General features: G+C 43.3%; 3 protein-coding genes and 1 long non-coding RNA gene across 4 annotated transcripts in view; 1 reads left to right on the forward strand and 3 right to left on the reverse strand.

Annotated features, from left to right (window-relative positions):
• LOC131880152 (uncharacterized) overlaps positions 1–8,190 on the reverse strand; it is a 17,888-nt gene extending 9,698 nt beyond the window's left edge. The window contains exons 1-2 of the mRNA XM_059226681.1: positions 8,026–8,190; positions 7,858–7,967 (exon numbers count right to left, since the gene is read on the reverse strand). Coding sequence (XP_059082664.1) covers positions 7,858–7,967; positions 8,026–8,146 — 231 coding nt within the window. The 5' untranslated portion in view covers positions 8,147–8,190. The remainder of the gene's footprint in view (positions 1–7,857; positions 7,968–8,025) is intronic.
• A 6,618-nt stretch (positions 8,191–14,808) lies between these two features.
• On the reverse strand, positions 14,809–16,702 carry LOC131881158 (uncharacterized). The gene is made up of 3 exons (XR_009373341.1): positions 16,616–16,702; positions 16,473–16,549; positions 14,809–15,137 (listed from the first exon to the last, which is right to left on the reverse strand). It is a non-coding gene; the product is annotated as an uncharacterized LOC131881158 (long non-coding RNA).
• Positions 16,703–19,029: 2,327 nt separating this feature from the next.
• Positions 19,030–24,096, forward strand: LOC131880361 (uncharacterized). Its single transcript, XM_059226971.1, has 2 exons — positions 19,030–22,683; positions 22,751–24,096. The coding sequence occupies exons 1-2, from the start codon at positions 19,056–19,058 to the stop codon at positions 23,134–23,136; spliced, it is 4,014 nt and encodes a 1,337-aa protein (XP_059082954.1). The 5' UTR covers positions 19,030–19,055; the 3' UTR covers positions 23,137–24,096.
• Positions 23,595–24,944, reverse strand: LOC131880363 (mRNA turnover protein 4 homolog). Its single transcript, XM_059226972.1, is given in 5 exon segments — positions 23,595–23,752; positions 23,844–23,943; positions 23,946–24,093; positions 24,381–24,544; positions 24,628–24,944. Coding segments are annotated over 5 exon segments (741 nt in total). The 5' UTR covers positions 24,821–24,944; the 3' UTR covers positions 23,595–23,616.
• Positions 24,945–24,963: the final 19 nt, after the last annotated feature.

Genomic DNA, 24,963 nt, shown 5'->3' on the forward strand with positions numbered 1-24,963 from the left:
GCTTCAACACCGCCCAGACATCTTTACTCGCAGAGTCCTTTGCAGAGGAGGACCAGCCCCATGGTGATCAGGAGGAGCTCAAGGAGTTCCACTTGGCCACACATCCATCTTGACATCCTTCTTCAATAAGACCAATGCCAACCCTAAAGTCTCTGCACACCAGCTGGCGTACCGGAGATGGTTGTGGCGTTGGAACTGCCCGCAGAGAAGGCTGCCAAGACACGGATGCCCGGACCCATACGTGCGCACATTTAAAGAGAACCCATCAGGGAAACAACCAGGTGAGGTCAATTTGGTGGGAGGAAAGTCCACCTTGTCATCACCCACCTTATCCGCCAGGATATCTGGTTGGCTGATGTGGCCCAAACAATCCTGGGAGCAGATTTCTTCATCTCTCAGGATTTGGCCATCGATCTCCATGGCAGGGTACTGGTGGAGACAAAATTCTACTCCGCCAACACCAGCATCAGAGCGGTCTCATTGGGCAACCCCGCTTCCTCAAGATCTCGTCGGACAACCGCTCTTCCTCAAGATCCTGGACGATTTTCCCACCGTCATAACCCGTGCCTTTGACGCCCCTCCGTAGCACATGGCGTGCGGCATTACGTACCAACTGAGGGTCCACCTGTTCACGCCCAGCCTGCTGTCTTGAAGGCAAGAAGTGGAAGGCTGAGTTGACTTGCTAGAGAACGCGGGTATCTGCCGGAATTTCAACTGGCACTGGAGTTCACCCCTCCATGTCGTCAGGAAGTCAGACAGGGCTGGCGCTGTTGTGGCAACTACCAGGCATTGAATGTGGCCACAAAGGATGAAAGGTACCAGCTTCCTCAAATTGCGGATTTAGCCGCACGGCTACGTGGGAGCAGGTATTCTCTGTAGTAGACATGGTTAAGAGTTTCTACCAGATCCCAATGGCCGACAAAGACATTCCCAAGGCCGCTATCATTAACCTATTTGTCCTTTTCAAGTTCTTGTGTATGCCCTTGGCTTTCCAGCGCCTCATGGACCACGTTCTTGCCAATCTCCATTTCGTTTTCATTTATCTTCATGATGTTTCTATTGCGTCAGGAAACAAGGAGGAGCGTGAGAGAGATCTTTGTCAGGTTCTGAGTTGTCTGGCTCAGGCAGGCATTGGGGTGAACCGCAAAAAAAACGAACAAGAAGGAGGTTCAGAGGTTCTTGAGGATGGTTAATTTTTATCGCCACTTCTTTCCCTGTCTTGCTCCCCACTTAGGTCCACTCCACGCGGCCACAACCATCATGAAGAAGGACTTCAAAGTTGGCCTGACTTCCTTGATTGCGTCAATGCTGTCAGGAACACAATTGCAGACGTCACACTCCTCCGGTTTCTGGACCCAAACACTGAGACTACCATCCACGTCGACGCCTCCAACCTCGCAGTTGGTGTGGAGTACGCCAGAAGGGCAAGTACGGCCAGTGGTGCCCCCTGGCGTTTTTCTCGAAATGGTTCTTGCCAGCTAAGGTCAAGTACTCAGCCTTTGATTGAGAGTTGATGGCCATTTACATCTCAATAAGAGCGTTCAGGCCGTACATGGAGGGTGCAAGTTCACTGTCTCACAGATCACAAACCCCTCACGTTCACACTCCAGAGCTCGGCGGAAAAGAGTCCTCACCAGACTCGCCACCTTGTTTTCATTGCTGAGTTCATGTACAACATTTGCCACATTTTGGGCGTGAACAACGTGTTGGCCAATGCCCTCTCCCATCCACCTGTTCTCCAGGAGCCGAGCCAGGTCATCTCACCTCCGGACTACTCATGTTTGGCAGCTGCTCCGCGGGTTGCGGCCACCCTTGTCCCCTTTGTCGATTACGCGGCCATGGCAGTGGCACAGCCGCCCATCAATGAGTTCAGGTTGACTTTCCGAGTCTCAAGCTGGTGTACGTGTCTGTGCTTGGAGCTTAGCTTGTTTTCGGCGTCAGCCAGGGATGCCCCGCCCCTTGTCCCTGCGGCCTTTAGGAGAAGCATCTTTGACTCTTGACAGCCTCTCCCACGCTGGTCCCGGATCGTGCTCCCGGGCTCAGAGGTTTGTTTGGCCCCTTGTCAAGAGGCGTTAAGGAGTGGTGCGGGTCTGTCTTCCTGCCAGAAGGCCAAGATGGCGGTAATGTACCGCGCGCCCTTGACCCGCCGTCCCCCGCCAGACCGCCGTTTCGTCAGCCTCCATGTGGATTTGGTAGGCCGTGTTCCCATCTCTGAGGTGTAGGATTGCCGGATGGTGGCTGTTGACTAGATATTTATTGATCATTTGTGGAGGTATTATAATAAAGATGTCCAATTGCCCATTTTGCAACAAATTTGTTAGGTTTGAAAATCTTGCCATTAAGCTCTTAGATATGTGCCAGAAAACATGCCAGATCCGAAAAATATGCCGTTTTCAATTTTTCCATGCCAGAGGTACACTTTTTTGGCATGTAAATATGCCACCTGGTAGCACTGCTTGCTGTTACCAGTGTCAATGATGCAAGTTTGAAGCTTTAAACACGTTTTCGAGAAGCTGACCCTTCATTCAAGTTGCTCTATGAGGAAAGATCAGCTTCGCAAAGACTAGTTTGAAAGGCCAATTTTGCATCACTGGCATTGACAGGCACGTGTGTTTGCTGGTACCAGAGCTTGCCTAAATGTTCAAATGCATGGGAGTAATCATAAACCACTAAAAATTATGGACACACCTTGATGACCAAGACTAGTCATCTGGGCTGCACCATTAGTCTTATCATGATGCAGGTTTGTCCTGGCCGCAGCTTTCTTGAAGCTCAAAACCACTCAATTTTCAACATATGCCTGGCAGCCCTGATACCTTGACTAGCAAATTGGGCGAAAGTTTCTACAGACAGCCTCAATGTACTTGCGGCTGAATTAGCTTTTTCTTGTGACTAGTCTTGGTTGAGGTACGTCCATAATTTTCATTGGTCTATGGAGTAATCCAGTGCTTGCTAACTCGGAAGTGCTTGAAACAAAAATGCAGCCATTGATTTAGCAATGTCAATGAATTTCGACTTGATTTGGAAAAATGTGAAGGGATTTACTATTGAAAAAGTGAATATTTTACACAGTTGCAATTCAAAATAAGTGCTCCGGAAACCCCGTGGGGTCTCTCATTGGACCTAAACTTAACTAGTTCCACCATAAAAGAGATCCTAATGGCAGCCTGGCGCTAAAAGTTGGTACCAGCTTTCAGCCTTTACTAAAAATTATATCAAGCACTTAATTCAAGCTGCCAAAAAAAGATCAGAGAGTTCAAGCATGTCAAGTATGAATGATGGGTTGTGTAAACGTTAGACTTGTGTCAACTACTTTAAGTTGATTAATTTAACTACTTCTAATTTAAGTCATTAGTAATGAGTCTGGAGGGTTCAAAAAGGGGTCAAAGAATTCACGAAGGCCTTGATCCGTCCAAATTAGGTACAACTTTGTATATTGTAGACCGTCTTCCGGGCAATTCCAAAGTACTTGGCAATGAAGGTTGGCTGGTCACCAGCAACAATACGTGAAAGACTTTTTTTTTACAGAGTTCGGTATGTTTGAACATAATTTTTGTTTTTGGAAACTTTTGCCCAATTAGATGCAAAAGAAAGCTGCAGATGTCACAAAACCTAAAGAATTGGCTTTAAGTCCATAAAATTACTTTTGATCAGAAAAAAAATCATTTTTTGAAAAGTGTGGAAGATGATATGCGCCACACGGTATGTTTTCAGGTCAAATGATGCTGGGTAGAGAGGAGGCAAGGAGATTTTGAGAAATCCCGTTTTAGGCAAGCTTAATTATACCCATGGATCCTAATTTATTCTCATTTCCTTCTAATGCCTTTGAATCTTACAAATATGCAGGAACAAAGATTCACCTAATTTGCGTTTTTCACTAATTGTACTTCCGGTTATGTCACAAGTCATTTTAGGTATATTTAGACACCTTTTCTGAGCACATAACACCAATGGTTACTAAAATGATATAAGTCGCATATTATGCACAATTGCTACGCCAAAAGTTAGCATTAAAAAGATTCAGCTCTAAAAGCTGGAGGAGTTTGCAATCTTGAGCAATTTCTCCCAGCATGTTGGTGTAGCCGCTAGAGAGAATAGCGTTCTCGACTGGTTTTTTTTTTCAATGGCCCTGATCCGATCCAGTCCGTTCCTGTGACGCCTAGTAATCTGTCAGATCATCATTCTCTTGAGATGGGGTCGACCATTACTCAAATGCCGGCGTGCTCTAGAGTAAGACCGGCCAAAAAGGTCGGTCTGGCTAAGTTCTAATTCAAAGATGAACATTGACCGTTGATCATAGAAAGGTTAGGAGAGCTTGACCTCATTTCAATGCTGACAAAAGAGTCATCCATTGATGCAGCCCTAGAGAAAATGGTTCTAGTTTTTGCGGAGGTCTATTCCACTCTAGCATTCTCTGAATGTGTTCCACAGGGCGGGGCACAATCTGCACTTCTGAAGTATAGGAAGAATTTGTTCAAAAAGAGTTGCAAACTCGCTGAAAAGAGCTCCAGAGCAATTTGAGTCCAGTAGTAGCTAGCCTTCAAAGAAAGTTGGAGTTGATCCAAGGTAGAATTAAGGCCTCCATTGAGACAGATCAGTTGAAAAAGGAAAGTAGAGTAGTTCAGGAGGTGAGGTCGAATCTGAAGGCATTTTTCTCTTATGCGAACTCTAAGATAAAAATGAAACACTCTGTAGGCCTTTACATTGTCTATGGCTTCTCCATTGATCTCAAGAGTCTATAGCCAACATACCTGGAGATCGGTTCTCTAGTGTGTTTTCAACTCCAAAGAGTTTAGGAGCAACAGCCCATTGCTCTATTGATGAGTTTTGTGAGATTGGGAAGGCTTGTCAACTTGAGCATTTATATGATCTTGTGGTCACAGATCAGGATGCTTTAGAGGCCATCAGGGACTTGAGACTCTCCAGCTCTCCTGGCCCTGATGGTGTGACATCTCAGTTTCTGATGAGATGCTCACAGGTTCTTGCTCCTGTTTCGTCGTACTTGATGTGTTGCATCTTGGATCAGGGCAAGTTCCCCCTCTCTCTGAAGCTAGCGCATGTTGTTCCAATTTTCGAAGGGAAGATAAATGCTCCCCCACTAACTATAGGCCGATTTCTCTCACTTCGAATTTTGCAAAGGTGTTTGAGAAGATCATAAAGTTCAAACTTGTTGAATTTCTTGATATCCATGAAGTCCTTCCTCCTAGCCACCACGGGTTCGAGCACATTTTAGCACGGTTACCCAACTGATTGAACATATTGAGCGGATTATTGAGGGACTAGAGAGTCATGAATCAGTTGATGTAGTTTATCCTGACTTTGCCAAGGTAGGTCATGTTCTTTTAGTTACCAGACTCCATGAGATTAGGATCCAAGGCAAGGTTCTCAATTGGTTAAGAAATTTCATTTCTGGTAGGAAGCAATAGATAAAGGTTGAGGGATCTCTTAGTGACATACATGATGTCAAGTCAGGTGTTCCTCAGGGCTCCTTTTTGGGTCCTCTCCTTTTCATCAGCTTCATTGCTCTGCTTCCGATTGCTGATGATATAAAAATGGTAACAAAATTGGTAGTTGGTAGAAATGGTCAGAACTCAGGTTGTCTGGAGAGGTCCTAGACCAAATCTACTCTTGGGTTGCTGCGAGTAACATGACACTGAATGGAATGAAATCCGCTCAATGACTTTTGGGTTGACGTCATTAGACACTCCACCATTAGATGATGACGGTAAGGACATTGAGCAGGTCTCATCCATGAAGGATTTAGGTGTGGTCCTCCAAGATAATGGAAAGTTCGATAAGCATATCCAATTGAAAGTTGGTAAAACTTTTCAAACATGTTGTTGGATATATCACATGTTTAAGACCAAAGATAGTATCACGATGTTAACTCTGTACAAGTCGATTATTCAGCCTCATCTTGAATATGCCTCTCCCATTTGGGCTCCAATTAGTTCAGTAGGTTTGCAAAAGCTCGAGCAGGTCCAAAGATGTTTTTCTGGGAACATTGAGGGTATGAGAGAGCTCTCTTATTGAGAGAGGTTAGAAAGGTTGGGATTGTACAGTACTCAGAGAAGGTACGAAAGGTATCTGATCTGTCCATTTTCAAAAGCATTCATGAGCTTTATACCAACCCAGGATTTAGGGTCAATTGTAGTGACCGTAAAGGCTTAACGTGCGTTTTGAGAGCACCATCAAGCGCTTGAGCATTCCAGTCTAGTTAAAAACAATGAAGTCCAACTCTCTTCTTTCTCGGGCTCCTTCATTGTTCAATTTGCTGCCTTCAAATATTTGTAGGTCGTATGTACAGTAGGCGTTGATCCAATAGCAGGATTTCAGTCAGACTTGGATAAGTTTTTGACTAAAATACCGGATCAACCTTACATTCAAGGATTAGCCAGATCAGCCAATTCTAATTCGTTGGTCGATCAAATAATATATAGAAATAAAAGTCAAGTAAAATGAATAATCTTCTCGTCTTGAACTGCTGGGATTCCAATCCCGGTAACGGTAAGGAAGTCCGCAAAAAAAAAGAATATGATGTTAACCTATCCCAGTTTTTGAATGCTTTGCGCCAATCATACACTGGTACACTGAGACTTTTTTAACGGCTTGGTATTTAAGGTGAGGTAAAAAGGTGAATAATTTGCCTTTAACAAATCTTATTTTCGGTATGTTAGAGGTATATGGCAAAGTTTATAAACACTCAGTCTGCTTTTGACACCATCAATGATTTGTTTTTTGAATGAAATATTAGTTTCAAATATATTTTCTTATTGATTTGTAGCTTTTAAATGTCGTATTTTTGGCCACCTTTGTACACCCTTTATTTTGGACACTTTTGGACAGGGGTGGACAAAAGTGTCCAAAAATGAAATTTCCACCCTTATCATTTTACCTTTTTGCTCATTTTAGCCACTGATTCTTTTTACCTAAATGTTTACGAATATACACTCTTGTTGATACGTTTTAAGCATTGGCATGACCAAAAGTGGCAATAAATGAGTATAACACTACATTTCAATTTACTTATGCCCGAAACCCTAAATATCCATAGAATTAGGCATGAAAACACAAAATATGCAATCTAGCGAATAAACCCGTTCTATGACATAAAATCATAAAGTGGATAATGTATATTTGGGCCTTCTCTACATATCTAATGGAGAATTAGGAGTCTTAGTTTGTCATATCCAAGGCTAGATCTGTCGATTGTTATAATGTATAAGCCCCCCTCTTGTTCCGTAGCCTAGTTCTTGTCAGCTCTCAAATTCAAGGGAAAAGAGTTGGACAGGGCAGTTTGCTCGAAGGTTTTCTTTGCAGGGACTTTAATTTTCAGGCTAGCGTCGTAGAGTGGGAGGCTAATCCCGATGGGTATATTCGAAATCGACATCTCAGTCATTCGAAAAGCTGGAGGAGCAATCTCTACCAGCATGCTGGTGTAGCCACCAGAGCGAATAACGTTCTGGGCTTGGTCTTTTCAAATGACTCTTATCTGATCCAGTATGTCCATGTGACACCTAGTAACCTGTCAGATCATCATGTTCTTGAGATAGGGTTGACCATTACTCAAAAGCCGAATGCTCGAGAGTATGACCGGCCAGAAATATCAGTCTGGCCAAGTTCAAGTTCAAAGATGGACATTGGCCTTTGATAGTAGAAAAGCTTGTAGAGGGAATTGATCTGGTTTCAATGCTGAAACAGGAATCGTCCATTCGGACATTTAGGCAAGCGCTAGTACCAGCAAACAAACTTGCCTGCCAACACCAGTGATGCAAAATCCTTGGTGTTAGTGATAACGTCGAAAGAGGAAGAGTTTACAAATTGCCATTCTTCGACAAGATAAAAAGGAACGCTTACGCAATAAGGTGATGGCTTTGGTGGGTCTATGATAAGAGTTCGGAGGCATTGGATCAACTTTGGGTCAGTTTGATGTAGTCCCACCAAGGTTTCAGATATATTGCAATTCACTGAAAACATGCAACTAGTCTCTACAGGAATCTAAATATGAATCGTAAATGAGCTCACCAGACGTCCAGAAAGGCTTTTGAGTGTCCCAAGCGACGAAACATAGAAAGTACATCGCACCCAAGAAAGATATGGAGGCTATAATAGTTTTAATGCCAAAATATTGCATGGTCAACTTCATTGCTTGAAAAGAAGACTATCATTGCCGATGGAAAAACGATGAATGTCAAGTTGGATATTAGATTAATGATCAAATGCTGGTTTTCCAACTCGTGTCTAGGGATCATCAATTCTACCATATTTGAAATCGATGCAATTCATAATGGAATCAGAGTGCGAGTCTTATTTGGATTTTTCTAAACTGCTAGAGTCGTAAATAGTAATTTTAAAGGCGAAGAGCGTTGAATAATAATTGTGCTGGAAATTGGATGAGATCGAAATAGATGCTCTTGATCCAGAAACATTCGAGGATTTTCCAACCTTATACAGAGTTGAGTAGTTTTTGTACCGAATCGAGACCTGTTCCCTTTTCTGGTTCCTTAAACGATGAGACTGATCTGTAACATGATCATAATTAGGGCCAACCAAAATTTAAAAAGGCATTCTTTTTCTGCCAATTTGTCTGCCAATTCATTGCATTTGCAAGTTTTGTGATTTTATCTGCAACATGTAACATTTATCTGCAATTTTAAAATCTTTATCAATTGCGAGATTGTTTCTCATTGGATCGGTATTTTCGTCATACAAATTTGATATCTATTACAATAGGCACCTTTAAGCTACAGCTGACTGATGACGTCATCTTCAAAAGCAAAGGTAAACAAATCTCTTGGGCGGTCACTTTTCCAGCGCTACTAGGACTATTGAACACATGTAGCATTCATTCCTCCAAAATTTCAATGAACAATGTCGCCAAAGCCAGGTAGTCCTTACTGTTTAGTGGTTTTGGGCCATCATGATCAAAACTCCAAAGAATAATCCACAATGGAATCTATGGATTGAAGCTGTTCTGCCATTACACTCAACGTTCAAGAATTCTGGAAGGATGGATGAATCGCATCCACGGGAGTCTCTTACAATCAGTAGACTCGGGCAAATTTTATTCAGAGTGGCCAACTCTTCTTAAAGATGATGTTCACCCACCCTTTTAGCCGTCCGCTTTTCCGGATTGGCCGAGGATAGGGATCTCCTTCCCAAATTCCAATTTGATTTCCAGACCAGCTGCTCTACCACCTTGGTAGTTACTCTCCTCTATAAAATTGTCCAATCTTTGTGGATCTCTCCTCAAGCACCTTCAACCCAACTTTCCTCCACCAACCATCTCAAATCATCAATAGTCAAGGCTAGGGCTAGGATCGAAAACATTTCCAATCGACTTCCAATCAAGAATCTTCCCTCTCTAATAGTTCTTCAACTCTTCCGGACCTACATCAACCCAATTTTCCTCTACTGCCTTCCGCTCAATCCGCCCTCAAATCCGCCGATGCCACCTTCACCAAATTCCTCAAACGATTTCTGTGCGTTCCCCAATATGCCAAAAATGCATGGAAGTATTTTTACAGCCAAACATCGGGCTGACCAGGTTAGTGTCCCAGTGTTGGGAACCTGACCTTTCCGGAGGTGATGTCCGGACACAAGTTGTCCTTCTCGGTCAAGGACGTACTAACACCCTACTGTCCTTGGCCTGACATCCCTTCGGAATATTGGCGGTCACGCACCTTTTTCCGGCTCCGGTCCAAATGTCATCAATGGCGGGAGCTGAAACAGGATCTGTTCAATCTGACCCACCCAATCTTCTGTACTAATCAAGATTTTCATCGCTTGTCTCTACCCAACTGTTTATGTACTGGCTGTGATTTGATTCTCCTCTTCACTTTTTTCATGTAGACTAAGCTCGAAGTATGGAACCCTCCTAACAGGGGATATTGGCCGTATAGACAAAGTGCAAAGAAGAATCCCTAAGTGGCACAATTCTTATCCGGGCAGAATATCTTCACTTTCTTCAAACATTAAAAGTGAGACGTACTTTCTTGGACTTCCCTCTTATGTTGAAGGTGTGCTTAAGACTGTTAACAATATCACTTCTTTGGGATCACCAATCTTTGCAATCACTTTTCTTAGCTCGTGAAGGATCAGATTTGATGAAGACGCGCAAATTAGAAAATGGGCCTTTTTTGGAATGAAATGTCAAATCTCGTGCACGTTACCATTCTTTTTATGCGTTCTGCTTGTATATGGAACACTTATGCTTGAAACATTCTTGAACAGTGAGTGCGTTTAAAAAACTTTTTTTCTAGCATGGTTCCAAATTATTAGTCCATTATTAAACCCCTTCTGTTATCATCAATTCGATGTTTGAGTAGTTCACACAATAAACAATTCTAGTCATAATTAGTGTGATATCTAATTCTAGTCAGGTATTTTATCGTTCTCACCATTTAATTCAAATTTTCTGGAATCGATTTCTGCCTGCAAGTGCTCATCTGCTTGTATTCATGTGGAAAGGTGTAAGAAACAAATTCAGCATTTCAAGATATTCGACTTCACCCGCAAAACCTTTTGCAACATAATGACATAACGGTTCAGCTTGCTCAATTATTTACATAAACTATAAGATTCGAGTCTGATTAATAATGGTTGACAATAAGTATTAACCTAAGATTCCAGTCAAGATGGAAGACGACTGTCCCAAGAATCTCCGTCGATTTGATTATTAAGCTATTGTATTAGGAAATGAGATGTGACAAGTGACCGCCCAAGAACGAATCAAAATGGAGGTTTCGTGACCATTTTTCTCAGAAGGTTGAGTTTGACATCAGCTTAAAGGTCCCTATACTGGTTCTCTTGCCCGTTCTGGGTTGAAGGAGCGCCATTCGAGGCGATGATCCACTACAGCAATGGGGATGGGGGAGAGACATGGGATCGAACCCATGAACCCGAGCCTAGCTCGGTCGTGCGTTAACCAACTGCACTACAACCATCTCTCTTTTATTACGCCATTTCAGCCATATCAGCGAAAAATTATCAATATTTCTGCAATGTATAATGATTGTCATGAATTTAGGTCAATTTTGGGGGAAAACTCGTGAGATTGAAGTTTTTCTAGAACCCTTTTATGATTATGTGAAAGTAAAAAAATAGGTTGCACATACATTACCACCCGTTTGCATATATATTTCATACGTTCATCTGAAACACCTATGACTTTCTTTTTTCAATGCATGTTTTGGAGATACACTAGGTCAAAAGTTGGAAAGCAGTTTAGTTTGTGTACAGTACTTTTCCTTGAAAATCAGAAACACCTTTACATGTTTCCATGAGGTATGGGGTAAATAGTCAGGAGATAGATGGTTAATTTGGGAAAAATTGGCATAGCGTCAATTTCAAGAAACTTGAAAACAATATAATCCTACCTCTATCGTGTAATGAAACTTAATCTGTATCACAAAATTATTGTGTAATAGTTTCACGCTGACATATGCTGTGTCTGAACTTAGATTTAGTTCTACCATGGAATCTTAATTATGTACAAGACTTTCCTTGTTCATCTTCATTGCTTGAAATGGAAGGCAAAAAATAGCTCTTATAGCTCTCCAAAACATGTCGGTACCTTTGCCTTGACAAGTTTATTTGCAAATATAAAAAGCCTGCGTAGCACTTGACATGCTCAAAGATGGTGCTGATAAGCTTTCTGAGCTAGTGAGGGTATTGCCAAGCCCTACTCAATATTTCCTAGCAATAAAGAGCGAATATTTTTACTTTGGATAGCTAAATAATGAATGATTTTGTAAAACAAAGCTTAATACCTTTTAATATGGCTAAATGATTTCGTTCGTCTTGCAACTACGAAAGTAAAGGCGAATGTTATAACATTCATCTATGATTGTCAAAACAAGTTATGCATAGGGGTGCAGAAAACTAACCAAAAAAGATTGCATGTATCAAAATCAGACTTATTTAGTATTTACTGTTTTCTAGTTTTCTGCATTTACCATATTTCAGACAAAAGTTGTAACAAGCCAATAAGCCTGTTTATGGGCCTTGTCCTTTGCTAATTTTGCACCCCTATTCAAGCTACGATATGGCTCAAACGTATTTCAAATCAGTATAGCATTTGGAAGATAAAAAGCAGAAATCGCAGACATTTGACGGTTCGGATGTGTGGAATACCACAATATTGTCGCGCTCTTTTTTAAAACCTTGGACATCGGAATAGTTATATTGATTAGTTGAGGTTCTGGTTTGTAGATGAAAGCATCTAAAAGATGCTCCACAGCTATTGTCCGATCAAAAATTCAGTTAGAGCGATTTTTTCAAATTTTCTTCAAGTTGTGAAGACGGATCTGCGATTGTACGACCTAATATCAGACAAGTTTTTGAGGGGTTGGAGTAAGATTGCCTAATGCATAAATCTGGAACAAGTCAGATCAAGCCAAGTGGCTGGGAGGTTATTTTGGGGTACGCAGAGCTCCTTGTAAATTTGGGAAACTAGAATTAAGGTCCAAAAAATATTCAATCCCCAACCACCTCAAGCTGGCTTGCATTTTGTAGACTTTTTGAATAATTACACAATCAAAATCCACTTGAAAGCTTAAAAGAGACCTTACGAAAAGGGTATTGATAATTTCATAAATGATGGTTGACGAATGATGAGTCTATTGTGATTGACGTGATTGGTCAATTTGAGCGGTTAAATGATGAAAACCAGGTAATCTTATCTTTATCCTGGATGGCATGTTAAGCGAAGGAAATTCAAGAAAAATGTAGTGCAGGAATCCTGATATTGAGGATTTTAAGGACAACAAACATTTTAGCCAACCTACACCCGATATAGACTAAATTTGTCATTTAATTCAGTTTCCTACTTGTCTAAGCAAACAGTACTATGATATTGAACCAAGAGTTTAGTACAGTGACAGAACTCCACACAAAAAGTTACATATTTTTGAATTTTGTAGAACAACTCACTCAATTGGTGAAAATTCAATTTGATTCATTTGTGGTGGGAGGCAATTAGTGAAGGCTAAGGGATCCCTTTGTGACATACATGATGCCAAGTCGGGTGTTCCTTAGGGCTCCATTTTGGGTCCTCTCCTATTCATCATCTTCATTGCTTTACTTCAGACGCTTAGTAGTAGTAACGTCAGTATCTCTTCCTATGCATATGCTGATAATAAAAAATTAGCTTGTGGTACCAATGGTCAGAACTCAGGTAGGTTGGCAGAGGTCCTACATCAAATCTATACCTGGGTTGCTTAGAATAATAAGGCCTTGAATGGAATGACATTTGAGTTAACGCCATTAAACACTCTACTCATAGATAATGGAGGTAAAAATATCGAGGAGGTTTCGTCCATGAAGGATTTAGGTGCAGTCCTCGAAAATAATGGAAATTTCGATGAGCATATCCAGTTGAAAGTTGGTAAAGCTTTTCAAACATGTGGTTGGATATATCGCACGTTTAAGTCCAGAGATAGTATGACGATGCTAACTCTGTACAAGTCGATTGTCCAACCTTATCTTGAAAATGTTTCGCCCATTTGGGCTTCAATGAGTTCAGCAGGTTTGCAAAAGGTCGAGCAGGCCCAAAGATGTTTTACTAAAAACATTTAGGATATGAGAGAGCTCTCGTATTGGGAGAGGTTAGAAAGGTTGGGATTGTACAGTATTCAGAGAAGGTACGAAAGGTATTTGATACTGTACGTCTTCAACAGCATCCATGAGCTTTGTCCCAACCCAGGATTTAGGGCCAATTGTAGTGACTGTAGAGGCTTAACGTGCGTTTTGAGAGCACCATAAAGCCCTCGAGAATCCAGAGTAGTTAAAACAATGAAGTCCAACTGTCTTCTTTCTCGGGCTCTTTTATCGTCCAATTTGGTGCCCTCAAATGTTCGTTGGTCGTATGTAGACTTTGATCCAGTAGTAGTATCTAAATCAGACTTGGACAAGTTTTTGATTGAAATTCCTGTTCAACCCTACATTCAAGGGCTATCTAGATCCGACAGCTCTAATTGGTTCAAGTCATACATAAATGAAAATAAAAGTGAATCAAAAGGAATAAGTTTTTCGTCTTGAACTGTTGGGAAATCCATTCCCAGTAGCGGCAAGGAAGTTTGCAAAAAAATTCAAGAGGGACTGCGAATGAAGGTTGGCTATTCGGACCTTTAGGCCAAGACTGGTACCAGCAAACAAACGTACCTGCCAATGCCAGGGATGCAAGATTGGCGTTTCGAACTGGTTTTAACGAAGCTGACCTTTCCTCATATAGCATTGTGAAAGAAGGGTCAGCTTCTCAAAAACATGTTTGAAGCGCCAAACCTGCATCGCTGACGCTGGTACCAGCAAACAAAGGAACCTGCCAGAGCTTGGCTAAACGTCCCCATAATGTTTTTCTTCTTCACCCTTCGTCAAAACCAGTGCTGGCAGGTCCCTGGGCACTAAAGATGCCAGAGTAGCTCTTAAAACATGGGTGAACATCCCAGGTCAAAATCAGAATATGCCAGAAAACATGTCCGAACAAAAAAAACTTACCATGATTGCAACTTTCTGTGACATTGGAGGTCGTCATTATTATTCAGCTTGAATCCCCATAACGGTTGACCCTCAAAAGCAACATTTTAATGAATTAGAGCATACTTTTACTCACTATTTGAGAGTTTATGGGCTTCAAGGGAGTGGTAAAAGGTATCGATCCAAGCCTTAAGAAGGATAGCTAACCCTTCTCAAAGCTGACCCTTAGGAACCGGGAAAAGATCAAGAATTATTTTTAATAATTCCATCAAAATTCCAAAAATTAGTTTATTGGTCAGGATTGTTACAAGACTGTTGAACAGTTAGGCCATTTGAAATTATAGTATTCTGAGCTTGAATTGAACTGCAATGATTCCTTGACCTACAAACTGGCATTTACACAGTATAACCTAACTATTTTGAAATAATTGCATTTTACAATAGAGTTCCCGCTATATGTGCTAATAGATCAGCAAATATACAACTCCATATTCATCATTCTAAATACTTCACTTTTATTTTTTTGGTTTGGGCTGTTGAGGTTGAAGAGGTGAGCCTTGCCCGCCTAGGGGCCAGCCGTCACATTGTGAACTTCCGAATTTCCTGAAGCAGATCTTCATCCCGTATCAGTTTGGTTCTCCGTCGGTGGGTGTGGTTTGCGCCTAGAAGTTTCATTTGGAGAAAGGTTGGGTAGGATATTTGTACCATGGACATCTCTCGCTCTAGGGAACTGCCCTAACCATTACATAACGTCTCCTCCCCTCTGTTTAAACAAATTTATAAAGAAATGTAACAATTTCTGGCAGAATAGCCATAATTTGTCGAAATCATGTCAGCATTGAATTCTCAATGCCAGAGGGGTCGAGATTTGATGAGAAACTCAATTTTCTAGCAATCATAAATACCATTTGCAGAGTGTTTAGTCAAGACTTAGTAGGAATTTGAAAAAAATCAGTTGTAAACGTTACACAGAGTTTTTAAAACGAGTACATAAGACTTAGTGTTGCCATTTTGTTGCGCCACTGCCTAAGCGCCCCCTGGCCCTTCCAAATGAGCGGCCGCAGGGCCGCGGCCAAGGCGCCCCCTGACCCTTGCAACCGAGCTGCCGCAGGCTTGCGCCGCGGCCTAGGCGCCCCCTGGCCCTTGCAACCGAAAGGTTAGGTTAGGTCAGGTCAGGTTAGGTCAAGAATGATTTCAAAATGGCAACACTAACTTTCTCTATGTTAACAGTTTAAGAGCTTATGTACTCGGTTTAGAAACTCCGTGTAACGTCCATAAAAATCAGTTGCAACATCATTGATCATGGAGTACTCCATGCCTTGGTGCAGTTGGAGAACAACATACCCTCATGATCTAATGGAGAATAGTGACTGATAATTATAATTATGATAAAGAGGTAATTGGCAATGATGGGCGTCAAATGCAGGAAATATTGCACTTCCGCAAGATGGGAATGTCCAATTGTCCATTTTGCAAAATATTCATAAAGTTTAAAAACCTTGCCAATAAACTCCCACAACATGCCAGATCCGAAAAACATGCCAAATTCAATTTTCTCATGCCAGAGGGGTTCTAAGTATGCGAGACGTATAATTTTTTTGGCATGCAAATACGCCATCTGGCAACAGCGGTCAAAATGCTGAGAATCAGTGTTGCCTCACTACATGCCAGATCCGAAAAACATGCCAAATTCAATTTTCTCATGCCAGAGGGGTTCTAAGTATGCGAGACGTATAATTTTTTTCTGGCAACTGGCAACAGCGGTCAAAATGCTGAGAATCAGTGTTGCCTCACTACATTTGTCTTGAATTTGCCTTTGCTTTACATGCCCAAAAAAGACCGTACTTGTGTGCAACTTTTGCCCGATCCTACTCATGACAAGTGCTCCAGATAGAAATATTTCCGCTGCACACTATTGATATCATTACTTGACAGTTGTCCCACCATGAGGATTGGCCACCGATTCTCCTATCTAAGTTACCTATAGAGTAACTTACGTTTTAATGAAATAGAACAAATAGAGCTCGGGATTGGCTGGCCTGGGGTCGGACCATTGGTAGAGAAATAGAAAGTTCTACAAAAACGCAACGGGTGACAGTCTGTAATACTTATAACACCTCACTGATTTCGAATTACTTACAAAATAGCTTATGAAGAAGTGGACACCAGGTCTGATAGTCTCCTGGCCGTGAAATGGCTTCTTTGACGCTTGAATTCAGTCCTCAATACTTTTGTCAAGATGGCAGCACTGATTACAAGATTTCATCCATAGGTGACCACATTTGAGATAAGACCTTGGATCTAGAAACTGTTGGGCGTTGGAAGCAAGGTCCTTTTTGCATCAGCTTCTAGTTTTTGGGTTTCCGGCAAATTCTAAGCAATTGAATATTTCTCTGAATTTTAAAAGTTTTTGCTCAAAAGCCAAAATTTCAACGGGTTTGAGATATCTCGACAATGATCAGTTCGTCTTTTGATGTGCCTCACCCACTTGTTGATCATGTTTTTCCACTGTTCGCCTCTTTTAAGAAACATCTTTTTCCATCAGCATCAATTCATTCGCTAGATAACAAAAAGCAATTCTTCCTTTGAGTTACCTGCATTATTTCGAGGGTTTTCACCAGTTGACTCTTGGTCACTCTGGAGGATCATCGACAGCTGGAATGTTTGTATGTTGTAATTGGTATTGTGGGATCAAACAAAACTTCTAAGTTGGTTACGGGAGGTTGCAAATCTGTGAATCCCAATTTAGATAATCAAGAGCATTTGACATGATTATTGGCATGCCGGGTCATTCAGAAAAACGGCTCTCGTAAGTGCGTCCCTCCTTGCTTCCATATTTGTGGTCAGATGTTTTTGGGCTCTCTATTTGGCCTCTGCTATATTGCCTCTTGTGCAAATATCCACTGCATCATAAAAAAAAACACAAACACATTATTAAACCAAAACGAAATGCCCTCCAGTTCATCTCAAGCGCATCTTTGGAAAAATGGCTCCACAAGTGAGTTCGGACACCAGAAGACAAGTAGCTGTCTGCATTCAACTGGTACCTTGGCTCAAAAAATACAAGAGGCATCGTTTTGCCATCACAGGGGACAAGAGCAAAGACCATCACAGTGACAGGGTGTATATTCCTGACCTGGTAATGACTTTGGAGTTTTGGTGGTTGATGTGAATGTTCTACACAGAAACCTCATCAGTGAAGAAAATGACTGTTCTTGTTCTTTGGTCTTGTTCATGTTAATGACATTCAACCATTAAAAACCAACATGTTGACAATGAAAAAACCAGAAGCCTTGTAATTTGTCTCAAGCCACTTTAGTAAGAAGTGCTTAAAACCAATTGCAAAACATTTTTTTTGCTTAATAACTTGTAAATTTTTAATGATACAGGAGGCTCTTGAGAAGCAGGCAACGGAGCAGAGGCATGGGAATTCAGAGAGTCCAAAAACATCGCAATTCAATCACTAATATGGAAGCCAGGGGGGACGCATTTAGGAGGGCTGTTTTGCTGACTGACCCAGTAGATACACAGTCAAAATAATCTTGATATATGTGCTGCAATCTTGAACCACTGACAGTGGTTTCCAATCCTGAATAGAAGAATCAAAAGGAACCCTTTGGTATACAGCTGATTGATTCTGGCATGCTGCAAAAAATGGGTTTTAGTATTTTCTCCATGTGTGATTTTTGTTTAAGCACCTGGTCAACATTTTTGGAAGGTTGAACAAAATAGTCCTTGGCCCACCCAAAACAGAGCTGGCAGAATTTAGATTGGGAAAAATAATGCCTCTACAAGGCACTAACTGGTTAGTTGGGATTCAAGAACAAAGCATTTATGCCAATTTGATATGGCCTATGATTTCCATCCAGGCAATGGAAACCCTCAATAGAAATGAAAGAAATAAGTAACATTTCAGACTAACTTGCAACAACATCTGGACTGCTTCAACTGTGTTTGAAAAGCCCATTAATTCACCCAAAACACCGGTCAGAATTCAGAGGGAATTCAGGTTTGAAGTCAGAAAAATCATGGTTACATTTGGAAGGATGAAAGCCTCAAGCTAGAGGAGTACACATTTTGTTTGCTTGTAGCTAGAAAGCCAGGGTCCTCTGGCTGGGTATGCTATCTGAGGATGGGTGTTACTATTGAGGACTATTCCTGATCTGTCATTACATTTCACATCAAATTTTATCTCGTGGTTGGGAATGCTGGCAGGTTTCAGCCCATGAAGATATTGCATAGGAGCTTGGACTAGGTTAGCCTGGACTTGAACCAAGGGTTACCAACTACAAAGTGGGCCCTTTACCAACATGCTAACACTGTTAGTCAAATGAAGAGAGAGAGGCTAATTTCAAATTTTATCCCAGTTCTTCATTGGATACATCAATGGAAAGGACAGAAGAGTATTATTGATATATAAGAGGCACACCTTTCATAGCGCAAATTATGATCAAATCCAAAGCCATACATTATGATTGCCAAATGAATCCATTTAATTTGTAGCAGCTAAGTACTTAGTTCCTTTTTCTATCAAATTTTCTGCTCATTCCGCCCTCGCCACCGTCACCGCCACCGTCACCATGAATCCGCCTTGGGGTGGTCCCGGGAGACAGCGATTCCGAGTCAATTGGCGCAACGGTCCTCGCCCGGATTCGCCCGCCCAGCCCAGTTGGCTCTACGTGGAGTTATGGGCGCTCTCATCCACCCCTCCATGTTCACATGCAACGCCGACGAGGCCCCACCCCGGGGATTTGGGTTGGACTTCCACGCCCCTCAGTCTGGACCTCTACACCCTGGCCACGGAACTGTTAGCCCAAGGCCAAGCGGACCAATTTGAAGGACCGGCCTCGCTGGCCTTGACCTTTCATCCTAGCCCATCGGAGGTGGGCCAAGAGCGGCTGAATGAATGGCTAAACCGGGCTCGGGGCGTGACCTATGGCCTCATCTTGCCCCTGATCCCAGATCAGAATTGGACCAGTGAGGGACCACGCCCTTTGTTGATCCAATGGGACTCCCCGGGGCGGTGGACGGGTCGGATACAAATCACGGGCTCCCCGCGGGCTTGCGTGCGCCACTGGCGACACATTTTAACCACTAAGCGCTCGCGAACCCATGGCAACCTCAACGCGGCCCCGCCCACCCCCGCCATGTCGCCCCCACGAGATGACGACGACCAACGTCAAGTCCGAAGTATTATCGATCCCTGCGGGCCTGTGCTGCCTGAACGGTCCGTGTCAGTTGAGGCCCTAAACCAAGCCATCGTCATAATGCAACGGGTCTTCAAAATGTTCCATCGCTTGGTCCAACAACCCCCGTTTGCCAGCAACGTGCTCATCGCATTCTTGGTCAGTCGGAAGGCCCGTTGGGTGGAATTGCTCCATCAATGGTCCAATCGGCGATTGCGCCCACCAGATGTGGGCTTAGAGCGCGTGCTGTCCGTTTTCAACAGCCTGGAACAAGCATTGGCTCGCATTGCTTGGCCTCGGGATTTGTCTTGGATGTCTGATTCCCACTTTTTGACCTTTACCGCCAAAGCCGTGCAAGAAGTGGAGTCCATGTGCCAATATCTGATGAATTGGACCTACGTAGTCCAACCTAATCCGGCAGTGAGTAGCATACCTCTCGACCAAACGGCCCACCCCATGGAAATCTCAACCACTGTTGACCTTCAACCATCGCTCAGGAATGTGCCCACGGGTCCAGTCTCCCATCAAAGAATTACTCAATATCCATTCCTTCAAGGGCAACTGAACGCCAGCTCACCCTGTCTGCCTTTGGTGCCTGTTGACTCCCATGCCAACGTGGGCACTCCTGCCACCACTCATTCAAGTTCTACCTCACGTGCTAGTCTACCATGTCAAGAAACTACTGCTTCCAGCACTGAAAACACGCCCGCCTTGCCCGCCTTGCCCGCCTTGCCCGCCTTGATCTATACCAATGCAAGTGTTGCCCTCGACCAATCTCAATCCTCAAATGTGACTCCCGTTGAACCCCCTGAGAGTCCTCATGGCGCACCCTTGTCCAGTTCTGAATTGATTGCCAAAGTGAAAGCTATTGGCCGCGCCGCAATTTTAAGTGCTTTGTCTCAACCCCCTCCTGTCACTGATGCTTCATCTCTAACTCAGTCTCCAGTGAATGATCCTGGATCTCCGACAGAAGTACGGGTGTGGCGAGAAAATCACGATCCGTCCCATCCCACCTCAGCCCACCATTCCTCTTGCTATCTCGACTCTTCAAGTCTGAAAAGTTTGATGTTGGGTTTGTTGGAGGAGGCCTCCTCATGTCGAGGGGATTTCAACGCGTTAATTGACCTTTATCTCTCGGGCCAGATAGTCACACATGTGTTCATTCAAAAGTTTATCCTCTTAGTTAAGAAAAACATCCCTGACCCAAATATTTTGGACGTGGAGAGCCGATTACTTTCATGTTCGGACCTTCGTTCTTTGGTGGGCTCCATTTGTAAATCTGCCAATCCCAGCCTTGACATTCCGTTGATTGGCGTGGATTCCCCTTCAACAAGCGGATCTTCAGATGAGATTGAAATTTTGGAAGTGAACCCAAGCTCAACCAAGTCCGGAAATCCAAAGCCAGTCAGATTCTTGGCTTCTGGGACGGCTGACCCATCAAAGACTGAAGAAGCCTCAGAGTGCGAGATGGTTGAGCCCTTTCAGGGAGCAACTCACAAGATCAGTGGCTTCTATTGTTTCCAGAGAAAGCAACCTAAAGTGTTTTGGATTTTGATGCATCGGATTGAAGACTTTTCCTCTAGTTTCCTTCTAATGACGCAGAAGTTTGTGTCTGGTATTGAAGTGGGAGATTTCCTTGAAGTGACTTTGGATGAAGTCCGAAAGGTCTACACTGTCAAACTCTTCCCAGTCCAAGAAGCTGGTGTTCAGAGTCTGGAAATCAAATGCCCGTTAATCAAGGGTTTGATGAGATATCGATCTTGCGTGAAGAATTCCTCCTCCATATATTTGAAGGCCGAAACTTTTGGATCGTTCTGGACCCTGAATGAGCACATCGAACCACTTGGGGCGGGTTTGACTACAAATGAGTGGACACAGATTCAGGGTCAGAGCGCTTTCTCTCATTTGATCCGACATCATTTTTGGGGTCTGTTCCAATCCACTCAGCAATTGTTAAACACTTGGATCCTCAAATTCCAAGACAAAACCAATTACATCGTTCTGAAAACCAATCTCATGGCGTTGTTCGTTCCCCATCATGACCTCGTTCAGATTAGAATGTCTCCATCCAAGTTAACCATTGGAGAACACCTGACTTCATTTGCTTTGCCTGGAAATCTGATTCGAATTCAAATTGGCTCTCTCACGCATGTCTTTTCCCTCCATACTGACAATCTGAAGGCCGCTATGAGTGATCTACAAAACAATCGAATGGTAGCTTTACCACTTCACCATTTTCAAAGAAACACGCTCAAACATCTAATGCACAGCTTCAAGGTTCCTCGAGAACTAAGACCGAAAACAACTTGTGTCCTGAAAGGCGTCAAAGGATTAGCCGAGGCTTGGATTGGAGGGAGTCCACGTGAAGATCCCAAGGAGTATCTAATAGTGTTCCTCAAACCCTATTCAGTGGAACCGGATGGAACGAACGCTCAGCTCAATTTTCAGCCCAATGAGAGCGAGGTCCTCGGCTCCAAGTTCGACGCCCTTTTCTTTCCGAAAATGATGAGCTCTCAAGAGCACTACCAAACCGTTTGTCGCAACATTTGGCCAGCCAAATATGTCAAGTTGCATGGGATCGACAAGTCATGTTGGATGCTAAGCATCGGCGAGGACTCGTTGTTCTCGAGGCCATTAAGAATCCGCTCTTTCGATATCGAGGACACTCGAGTCCGTACCGTCATCTTGAGTAGTTTCCGAGAAGAGATCCTTCAGGGAAACCAGCCGCTCCTCTCCACTTTTGCGTGTTTGGAAAGAGTATGCGTCAAAAAACGATTGAGTATCAACGCTTGGCGATGGATCATCAGCAATTCCTCCGATCTCGATTTCATCGATTTAAAGGGTAAAAAGGCGTTCACACCTAATGATCACCTACAGCTCTCATTGTCCCAATTCCGGCCTCCGCCGACCTCATCTCTTTCGTCAAGTCTACCCATTGAACCAACTGAACCCTCCCAATCATCGTCCTCAGAACCTTCTCACCCCAACACAGTTGTTCCCTTGGTTCCTTCAAATCCAAATGGTAAGTCGAAGAGGGCTGCAGGGAATCTTGAAATCTTGTTTCATATATTGTCCTCTTTCTTCAAAAGAATTCGTGGACGAAGGCTTTGACGAAAGGAATCAGGACATTGACTCGTTCGCCGTGGAAGTCGGAGAGCTTGTCCAAGAGCCAGCTCAACCACGACCTTTAACAAGCCCAGATCTTCCCTCATCGACAATAAGCTTGGGACCAATTACAAGCGATTTGGTCTCTAGCCAACTCGAGCAAGATATCGAGTTCAACTCTGAAGAGGAGCCCGATGCACTGGAAGCAAGACCAGCTGATCCATCGTATGAGGAAGTTGACGATCGTCCTCCTAGCCCTGTCTCGGAAATGGAAAATCTAGTGACTGATGCTATCAGAGGGCTTGCTGACATTCCAGATCCCGAAATCAGATCTGTGTCTTGTTGGACGAAACCATTCAAATCGTTCTGAACAAGAATCACCATTTAACAGCCCAGATTCTTTCTCAGACGCGAGTTGCCAATGATTCCATGGACGACACAGATCTGCCAAATACGCTTGAAAGAAACGATCCCACCACTGCCAGAACCGAATTCACCTCAAAGTCAATCAAATAGAAAACGAAAATGCTCATCTCAACCAGATTCAGTATCAAACGAGAAACAAGCTCTGGCTCAACGCTCCAAGAGGCCGTTTGTCAGGAATGTCGACCGGCCATGATATTTTCTAATCAATCCGAAGTCGAGACACACCAAGAAGCCACTGGCCATACCCAATTTGAGTTCATCTTGGTCGACAAGGTGAGTTTGGACGCCTTGCTTTCGCGGAAACCTCGCTTGACCATCTCAAAAGTGACCTGTGATAATGATTGACACGTTTGCCTTTCAAATACAACCATGGGAAAAAAACGAACGAAATAGTGCAATAAGTCAGTTCAACTAACTCCTCAATTTATTCATCATCGATCTCTTCCACCTCATTGCCATCGCTGGTGGCCCCATTTAGTTGATCCACAGTCATGGTTTGCACCTCGACCAGGTATTTCACCTCGCCTTTCATTTTACTCCAAACCGCCACCATATTTAATCTGCAAATCAAAAAGAAAACCATTCAGCCCCTATTTACACACAGGGGTGACCTAGAAAACAATAGCAACGTGATTGATTATCTATGCTTACTTGAAATGAGCTTGCTTCTCGCCCAGGAGTTTCAGGAGCCGAGCTTGTTCCGAGGTCAAAATATCACCTTGAACGCAAACCGTGTATTGACCCAGGAGTTCACCACGCCTTTCTTTAGAGCGGTGGGCAGACCCAAGGCGCGCAACTGGGGCTCCAAAGAGTGGGGAAACTGTGTCAGGGGCCCTGCCTCCAAAACCACGGTGTCCGTGGCCAGGCATCCTGTGCGGGCGAAATCCATTTCTTGGTAGTCCTACATTAAAAGAGAAAAAAGACTAACGATTACTCACCACTTGTAATCAGTCGAATTGATGGGTCTCATTTGAGCCATAGCTTTAATGGTACGTTTGTGGACCATAAACTGCGCTGGAATACAGTCGTTTTAAATTCGCATCGCTTGGGATAGCTTCGGACAGAATTTGTGATTTTTGTGATTTTTAAATATCTGGTAACGGAATTAGACACGAGCGAGCCCTTATTAGTATAACCTTAGAGTAATAAGGTCCCATCTAGGCTGGCTGACTGGCTGGCTGACCTCACCTCAAAGAATTTGACCACTTCGGTCTGATCGCGATTGGTGAACAAGAGTCCGCATTCATTGCGCAGTAACTTGGCCATGCCGTGGAGGCCCGTTTCAATTTCCTCGGCCTCAGTTCGGCCCAAAGCCAAGGCCATCACGCGGTTCTTGCCCAAGAAGAAGCTCCCTAGAAGAGAAGGCACCCCACATCGAACTTAGTTTGGAGTCTCATCTTCCCGTGGTCAAAGCCACGTTCTGGCCCAGCCTCACCTCGGCCCGCCCACTGATCGCGGAGCTGTTTAAGAAACAGATTGCGATTGTTGGCCACTTGGACAAAGTAACAAAAATCGTGCTGCGCGGCTGCATCCCGGATTTTCGTCACCAAAGACTGTTTGAATTCCAAGGCCGGCTTCTTGCGGGTCTGGGATAAGGTAATGGCGCGATCACGACGAGATTTGGGCATGTTGGCGTGGAGACGAGAACAATTGGTGCTGGCAATGAAACGAATCTCGATAGGAGGTTCCGTCTTCAATTAGGCCTAGGACGACAGACAGAGTGAGTACAACCATGTGCGATCGTTCACGTGTTGTGAAACCCACTTAGCTA

The sequence above is a fragment of the Tigriopus californicus genome, chromosome 5, assembly GCF_007210705.1.
Source record: "Tigriopus californicus strain San Diego chromosome 5, Tcal_SD_v2.1, whole genome shotgun sequence".
Classification (NCBI taxonomy): domain Eukaryota; kingdom Metazoa; phylum Arthropoda; class Copepoda; order Harpacticoida; family Harpacticidae; genus Tigriopus; species Tigriopus californicus.